This window comes from Tachyglossus aculeatus, chromosome 8, assembly GCF_015852505.1.
Source record: "Tachyglossus aculeatus isolate mTacAcu1 chromosome 8, mTacAcu1.pri, whole genome shotgun sequence".
In the NCBI taxonomy this organism is placed as follows: domain Eukaryota; kingdom Metazoa; phylum Chordata; class Mammalia; order Monotremata; family Tachyglossidae; genus Tachyglossus; species Tachyglossus aculeatus.
In genome coordinates, this window is record NC_052073.1 from 34,067,247 (window position 1) to 34,076,406 (window position 9,160).

General features: G+C 44.9%; 1 protein-coding gene across 1 annotated transcript; it reads left to right on the top strand.

The window, feature by feature from the left end:
* Positions 1 to 7,635: 7,635 nt before the first annotated feature.
* LOC119931373 (vomeronasal type-1 receptor 90-like) lies at positions 7,636 to 8,618 on the top strand. Its single transcript, XM_038750021.1, has one exon. It carries the CDS (start codon positions 7,677 to 7,679, stop codon positions 8,616 to 8,618), a length of 942 nt encoding a protein of 313 aa, XP_038605949.1. The 5' UTR covers positions 7,636 to 7,676.
* The last annotated feature ends 542 nt before the right edge of the window (positions 8,619 to 9,160 follow it).

Consider the following 9,160-nt stretch of genomic DNA (forward strand, 5'->3'; position numbering starts at 1 on the left):
GAGGGAACTGGGGCACAGAGAAGTGAAGTGACTTGCCCAAAGTCACGCAGCTGATAAGTGGCAGAGTCGGGATTAGAACCCATGACCTTTGACTTCCAAGCTCGCGCTCTTTCCACTGAGCCATGCTGCTTCTAGTATTTCTGCATGGTGGGGAAATATAGAATCCTATTCCCAGACCTGCTGTTCCAACTGACTGCAAGTTTCCCAGTCCATCAACCAGTCAGTGGTATATATTGAGCACTTACTGCCTGCTTAGCAGTGTGGCCTAGTGGAAAGAGTCTGGTGACTGGGAGTCAGACCACTTGAGTTCTAATCCTCCTACTGCCACTTTCCTCTTCTGTGAACTTGAGCAAGTCACTTAATTCCTCTGTGCCTCCATTTCCACATCTCCAAAATGGGTTTCGATACCTGGTATCCTTCCTAATTAGATTGTTAGCCCCATGGAAGGTAGAGGCTATGTCCCACCTAATGATCTTGCATCTCTCCAAATATTGAATACATTGCCTGGCACTTAGTAAGAGTTTAACAAATACCAGAGTTATCATTGTTATTGCTATTACTGTTATTTTTATCACTGAGGGGGTAGTCCAGAAATTGAGAAAAGAGTTGTGTCCCAGCTGCTTCTCACTTGCTACTATGATGGGCTGACCTAAGTGGTTTCTGGGCACTGGGGACAAGCCATCTCCTGCTTTTCCCTGACAATGTCAGGATCCTGCTAGTGACAAGAAAATCATTGGCCTGGAGGGAGATGAGGACATGAAACCTTTCCTTATAAATGTCACCCTGGCCACCACAGAGGGGTGAGAATGACTGAGGTCCAGAATCAAAGTGCAGCGTGTGAGTGTCTCCTTTTTTTAAAAATGGTATTTATTAAGTGCTTACTATGTGCCAGGTACTGTAATAATAATAATTAATAATAATAATTAATAATAATAATTAATAATAATAATAATAATAATAATAATGGTATTTGTTAAGTATTTACTATGTGCCCAGCACTGTTCTAAGTGCTGGGGGAGATACAAGGTAATCAGGTTGTCCCACATGGGGTTTACAATCTTAATCCCCATTTTGCAGATGAGGTTCCTGAAGCACAGAGAAGTTAAGTGGCTTGCCCAAGGTCTCATAGCAGACAAGTGGCTGTACTATGCACTGAGGTAGATACAAGATAATCAGATTGGATACAGTCCACATCACACATGGGTCTCACAATCTTAACCTCCATTTTACAGATGAGGGAACTGGGGCACAGAGAAGTGAAGTGATTTGCAGAAGATTACCCAGTATATATAATGGCATTTATTAAGCGCTGACTATGTGCAAAGCACTGTTCTAAGCGCTGGGGGGAATACAAGGTAATCAGGTTGTCCCACAAGGGGCTCACAGTCTTAATCTCCATTTGACAGATGAGGTAACTGAGGCCCAGAGAAGTTAAGTGACTTGCCCAAAGTCACACAGCTGACAAGTGGTGGAGTCGGGAATAGAATCCAAATCCTTCTGGCTTCCAGGGCCGTGATCTATCCACTAGACAATGCTGCTTCTCTCTAGGCCACCTTGATTATTGCTGACTCTATGGTCAGAACAGAGAGAAGATCATCTTTATTGGTAGCCAAAGGGGCGTTGGAGACCTGGGCCAAGAGAGGATTGGTCAGCAGCACCAGAGGGAAAATGACTGTTAGAAGTTACTGTTCCCCCACACCCTGACCATAAGACATCCTCAGCCCCATAGCAAACGAGGTGAATTTCCCATCCTGCCTCAGTCTCCCTACTCATTAGCTATGGTAAAATAACTCCCTGCCGCTGGCCAAATTCTGAGTCCCTTTCTCCATCCTATTCCTGCCTCCCAGGTGGATACTCAACATGGGGTTCTGCCTCCCAGATTTGGGGAGCTCTCTGCATAGGGTCAGCCCTGCTCCCTCAAGCCCCAAGGCCCCCACCTTTCAGCAGATCTCTTCCATTCATGGTAGGGACACCCCCTTTCTCTCATCTCCACAACCACCTCCTGGTCTTGCAGCTGCAGAACTGTCTACACTGGGAGCTGACACCAGGTTGGTCAGGGAAGCAGGTTGGGACTTTTGGGCACGAGACTGGGTGTTTTGCTGAAATAAAATCGATTTTTCCTACCTTTCTGTCTCTTGTCCCCTGAGAGGCAGGCAAACCTTCTCCTCATATTTCTCCAACACAGACAGTCTCATACGCAAACACAAACACACACAAGTCCTTAGGAACTTGGCAAACCAATTTAGGTTTCATTCATCTCCCACCTTAAGCAATGTAGTTCGTGAACAGTTCACTGGAAAAACTCTTCCCAAATCTCCACAAGAATTATTTAATTTAAAAAATTTTTAAGACTTGCATTGAAGGCTTGTAGTTAGATTCAAACAATCTTACAGTCTGCTATTTTGTATAAAACAGTCCATTTCTCCCTATTGACTTCTCTACTGTTTGCACTTTCCCTGGCAAGGTGTGAATATTCTCACATCTTCTTTTAATGCAGTTCCTCCCAAATCCCTGTAGTTTTCATTTGCTATTTAATCCTCATTTGATATAAGTTTAAATGTTCCCAATTCCTTCTGTCCATCTGCTCCTGCAAATTATAACGTCCTGAAGTCATGATGCCACCTCCCAAAAAAGACCTTTATTCCCCCCAAATACTTTAATTGTACTCAAAGAGGATTAAACGACAGAAAGAAATTATTGACAATCTGGTCATAGCTCAGCTTTCTCATTCCACCTCTGCTCACCATCTTCTATTCCACTGGTTTAATTTCCATATTTGTTGCTGGAAACCCCATTCTGACCATGACCAATTTGATCATTTAATAATGCTATGTGGCAGGCAGGCCAAGTTTGGAGGTATTCTTTTTATCATTATAATAATATGTGTAGAACAAAATTGCACTCACTTCTGAACTGTAACAGGCAATGCACAACTAATTAAAAGACAGGACTTCCTTTGCAAATGAACTCTAATTTTTGTTCTTTGATCTTGTATTGGTCAGTTAGTAGTATTTACTGAGCAGTTACTGTGTGTCCAGCAAGTGGTTGGGAGATTACAATATAACAACATAGCAGATATTCCCTTGTCCACAACAAGCTTACAGTCTATAAGAGGAGACAGACATTAATATAAATGAATAGGTTACAGATATGTACATGCATGCTGTGGGGCTGGGAAGGAGTTGAACAAAGGGAGCAAGTCACGGTGACACAGAAGGGATGGAATTAAAGGGAAAGAAGGCTTTGTCAGGGAAGGTGTTTGGGAGATGATGTGCCTTCAATGTTGGATGTGAAGAGGAAGGGCATTCCAGGGCAGAGGCAGGATGTGGGAGTCAGAAGGTCATGGGTTCTAATCCTGGCTTTGCCACTTGTCTGCTGTGTGACTTTGGGCAAGTCACTGCTCTCTGCCTCAGTTCCCTCATCTGTAAAATGGGGATTAAGACTGTGAGCCCCACATGGGACAACCTGATTACCTTGTATCTCCCCCAGCACTTAGAACAGTGCTTGGCACATAGCAAGCGCTTAAATACCATTGAGAAACAGCATGAATATATCAGGGGAAAGAGCACAGGCTTGGGAGTCAGTGGTCATAGGTTCTAATCCTGCCTCCACCACTTGTCTGCTGTGTGACTTTGGCCAAGTCACTTAACTTCTCTTTGCCTTAGTTCCCTCATCTGTAAAATGGGGATTAAGACTGGGAGCGCCACGTGGGGCAACCTGATTGCCTTATATCTCCCCCACTGCTTAGAACAGTGCTTGGCACATAGGAAGAACATAACAAATATCATTATTATTATTATTATTATTCTCTGGACCTTAGCTACCTCATCTGTAAAATGGGGACTGTGACTGTGAGCTGTTATGCAGGACAGGGACTGTGTCCAACCAGATTTGCTTGCATCCACCCCAGCGTTTAGTACAGTGCTCGGCACATGGTAAATGATTAACAAATACCGCAATTGTCATGTTTATGAAGTCTTTACTGTTTGACATGCACTGTATTAAGCACTAGGGTAGATACACAATCATTTGTATGATTTTGTATGATTTTGTATCATTGCATGATACAAGATCCAGGGGGATCCATGTCATTCCCCTGGCTTGGAATGCACCCTTCCTTCCAACATCCACCAAGCTAGCTCTCTTCCTCCCTTCAAGGTCCTACTGAGAGCTCACCTCTTCCAGGAGGCTTTCCCAGACTGAGCCCCCTCCTTCCTCTCCCTCTCATGCCCCTCTCCACCCCCCCAGTCTTACCTCCTTCCCTTCCCCTCAGCACATGTATATATGTATATATGTTTGTACATATTTATTACTCTATTTATTTTACTTGTACATGTCTATTCCATTTATTTTATTTTGTTAATATGTTTGGTTTTGATCTCTGTCTCCACCTTCTAGACTGTGAGCCCACTGTTTGGTAGGGACTGTCTCTATATGTTGCCAACTTGTACTTCCCAAACACTTAGTACAGTGCTCTGCACACAGTAAGTGCTCAATAAATACGATTGATTGATTGATTAGTTCTGGCACAATGTCTGTCTTACATGGGGTTCACAGTTCAAGGGGGAGGAACTAAAGGTATTTAATCTCCATTTTACAGATGAGTTAACTGAGGCACAGCGAAGTTAACTGACGTGTCCAAGGTCACACACCAAACAAGTGGTGGAGCAAGATTAGCACCCAGGTCCTCTGACTCTCAGGCCTAACCTCTTTCCACTAGCACCTGTTGCTTTCCAGTGTGCAATCACTGCTTTTTTCAGGTTATTCCTCCATCCTAACCATTTAGTTCATGACCTTGTCCCAAGGTGAACCCGGGGTACACCCTAGAATACTAATTATGGTATTCGTTAAGCTGTTACTTTGTGCCAAGCACTGTTCCAAGCGCTGGGGTTTTTTCAAGGTTATCAGGTTGTCCCACGTGGGGCTCACATTTTAAGTCCCCATTTTCCAGATGAGGTCACTGAGGCACAGAGAAATTAAGTGACTTGCCCAAGTTAACACAGCAGGCAAGTGGCAGAGCCAGGATTAGAACCCACATCCTCGGACTTCCAAGTCCATGCTCTTCCCACTAAGCCACAATGCTTTCAAATGCTATCTTGTGACTGCCCCAGTCAGGAAGGTGGAACTCGGAAGTGTGGGTAGGTTACTGCCCCCACAACCAAAACTGCTAGATTGACAGCTCAAGCCGGGAATTCGGAAGGTGTCCCTCGCCCCCATGCCCATCAAATTAGATATGGAGGAGTTGGGAGGGTGGAGATTGGATACACTGAATCCAGAAGCTGGAATTGCCTAGGAGCACAGGTAATAAATACCTTCTGTGTAGCAGATCGACACTTGCAGCAGCTGACTGTGGGTCACCCCTGCCCAGAGCATGGGATGCCCACCCTGCCTGCACCAAGTGAGGAGTCATGGGATGGGTGAGTGTCTCGCTGAATGCTCGTGGGGCTGGAAGCTGGGCACTTCGCCATGGGTGTGTAATGCCTAAATGGATTCCTCCCAAGTGGGAAATGCTCTTGGATGGGAGCTAGCTGCCTCATCATGTGCAAACAAAGCAGAAGTGAATTTCTCCTGGAATGGGACCTAGGTGTTTTGTCACACGTGAGTAACATGTAATTATGTTCCTCCGGATAGAGAAGCTCTAATTCCATTAAATAGTCAAAGTCCTCCAGAAAGGGAGGTTCAATTCACTGCGTCAAAAATAATAAAATAATTCAATTCCCCCCTTGGAATCCAAATTTTGGATAAAACTCAGCCTTCTGTCCCTGGTCTTTTGTTCTCAGGTTACAGACTTATTACCTCACACCCCTCACTCACCTTCAAGACCCCTTTGCAACCGAAATATCACAAAACCTATATCACAACAAGCATCCCCCAACCCAGTCCCAGAGCACATATGTTCATAACTGTAATTTATTTATTGGTATTAATGTCTGTCTCCCCCTCTAGATGGTGAGCTCGTTGTGGGTGGGGATTGTGTCTGTTGATTGTTATGAAGAGTACTCCGCCAAGTGGTTAGTACTGTGTTCTGCACACGGCAAGTGCTCAATGAATATGATTCAATGAATGACCGTTCATTAGGAATGGTATTTGTACACTAAGTTCTGGCAGGAAGCAGCATGGCCTATTTCCTTGTGGCGGGAGGATGATCCTGGGAGTCAGAGTCAGGATGATCCTGGGAGTCAGTTCTAAACCCAGCTTCATCACTTAGTGCTATGTGACCCTGGTCAAGTCACTTAATATCTCTGGGCCTCAGTATCCTCATCTGCAAAATAGGGATTTAATACATGTTCTCTCTCCTACTTAGACCTGGGAGCCCCATGTTAGATCTGATTATCTTCTGCCTACCCTAGTGCTTAGCAGAGTGCTTGACACAGAGTAAGACCTTAACAAATACCTCAATTCATTCATTCATTCAATCACATTTATTGAGTGCTTACTGTGTGCAGAGCACTGTACTAAGAGCTTGGGAAGTACAAGTTGGGAACATATAGAAACGGTCCCTACCCAACAGTGGGCTCAATTGTTACTATAATTATTATTATTAGATTAGAGTAAATTCAAGACAGATTACACACATACCTCACAATCTAAATTGGGGTAGATCGCTATGTAGAGCAAATTGAAATGATCTTAAACAAATGAATTGGCCAGTATAAAATCATTCCTATAGAAAATCCCTTGGCCTTTCCTCACCATCATCAAGAGTATTTCTTGAGTGCTGACTATGTGCAGAGCACTGTACTAAGCACTTGGGAGAGTATACTACAAGAGAGTTGATGGACACATTCCCTGCTCACAGTGAGCTTATATCTCACACATTTCCCTTCCCTAGGACTCTACATATCCTGTATGGATCGTGCTGTCTGGTTCCTTATCCCTCAAGCCTCTCAAGGACTCCCAGGTCTCAGGTCCATCCTCTGCTGATTCTTTTGTCAAGATTTTCTGAGATCAGGGCAAAAGACCTTCTGGTCCACATGATCATTTTCCTGCCCCTCAGATAGTTTCCTGAATCTTCAGGGATTTTAACCTCTTAAATGCTTCTCATATCCCTTGTCTCCCCAGGATGGTTCAGTCCCATCTCTAACTCAAAATGCTTGAGGGGCATCCCAATTAATTAGCCTATTCCTCTTTCTGCAGTCTTCATGAGTTGGCCGATATCATCATACTGAGTTACCCCTTACCTCTTACTCAATTCAATTACCTGTCCCTCAGGGAGGAGGTCATCTGGAGTGAGCTACTACTGGCTCTAGCAATGTCTGACACTTTCCCTCTGACCACTTTGTGTGAGGTTAGCTTGAGTGAATGTGTCACCCTGGCACATCAGTGCAGACTGTAAGAAGGTTTAGGCCCAGTGGGCCCATGGAAAATCACTCTCTGCTGGCGGTAGGATAACAAGGCACCTGTGAAATTGTGCCCTACTCATTAGATGGAGTTCTTTGAACTGACCAGTAAATATGTAGATTTAGACTTTCATAAAGCCTTTGACACAAATGGTTTGCATACAAATGGATTGTGGCATTACTGAATAAACATGACCATTCCCTACCAATTTGACTGACACATTCACTTCTTTCTGGATTCTTTGTCAATTTTCTTTTCAGCTCCAGGAATGAACTTCCACAGTCTCTGGCCCATCCTTCCTCCTGTGTTGCTGCAGATATTTGTATCAAAAAGCAATGAGCATTGATGTGGCTCAGGAAGTCTGTTTCCTCTTCCAGTCTGGAGTAGGTATCATGGGGAACTCCCTTCTCAACATGCTTTACCTCTCCTCATTCCTCCTGGGTTCCAAGCCAAAGCCCACAGACCTGGTCATCATTCACCTAGCTCTGGTCCACACCGTGATGCTTCTTACCAGGTGGATCAACAGAACAGCAGGAATATTGGGGCTGCGGCTCATACAGACCAATGCTGAGTGTAAGCTGTTTGCCTATGTCTGCCGCATCACCCGGGGCCTCTCCATCTGTACTACTTCTCTACTGAGCATGGTCCAGGCCATCACCATCAGTCCTACCACCTCCTACCTGTTCCAGCTTAAGATTCAGATCCCAAACTTCATCCTCCCGGTCTTAGCCATCTTGTGGATTCTGAACATGCTGATAAGCATCCAACTTTGGTACCAAGTGGTTGCTTCACATAATGCAACCACCTTTGGGATCAGTTGTTATGCTGTGCCCTCAAACACACTCCTCCACAGGCTGATTGTCACCTTCGTGGCTCTCCGCGACATCTTCTCTCTGGGTCTCATGAGCTGCTCCAGTGGCTACATGGTCCTTCTTCTGCACCGACACAGGCTCCAGGTCCAGCATCTTCACAGTACCAGCCAGGCTAGTAAAACATCACCAGAGAGACAAGCCACCAAAATCATTATGCTGCTTGTGAGTTGCTTTGTAGTCTTCTACTGTGGAGACTTTGTCCTTTACCTGCTTCTAGGGACATCCATGAAGAATAATGTCATCCTCCTGAATGCAAGCATGTTTGTGGTAAATGGATATGCCACTGTCAGCCCCTTTGTCTTGCTCACCTGTGACACCAGAGTCATCAAGTTCCTGGGTGATTTTCTGGGGAATAAGACCCGAAGGTCTTCTCAGACCATGCTGCTATCTGCCATCCCACTTTGAGATGGGAACCCAGTGACGATCCTGTGTCTCCAGCAAGGAAGACCATGGAAGAGCAATATCACCATTAAACCAAGGACATTCCTAGTTGTAGTCATTCATTCATTCATTCAATCGTATTTATTGAGCGCTTACTGTCTGCACAGCACTGTACTAAGCGCTTGGGAAGTACAAGTTTGCAACATATAGAGACGGTCCCTACCCAACAGCTGGCTCACAGTCTAGAAGGGGGAGACAGACAAGAAAACAAAACATATAAACCAAATAAAATAAATAGAATAAATATGTACAAGCAAAATGAATAAATAGAGTAATAAATATGTAGAAACATATATACATATATATAGGTGCTGTGGGGAGGGAAAGGAGGTAAGGCAGAGGGGAGGGGGAGAGGAAGGAGGGGGCTCAGTCTGGGAAGGCCTCCTGGAGGAGGTGAGCTCTCAGTAGGGCTCTGAAGGGAGGAAGAGACCTAGCTTGGTGGATGTGCGGAAGGAGGGCATTCCGGGCCAAGGGGAGGATGTGGGCTGGGGGTCTATGCCGGGACA

What these genes read in the sequence shown, in the direction of transcription:
- LOC119931373 (XM_038750021.1), top strand. Translation starts at nt 7,677, where the DNA reads ATGAGCATTGATGTGGCTCAGGAAGTCTGTTTCCTCTTCCAGTCTGGA.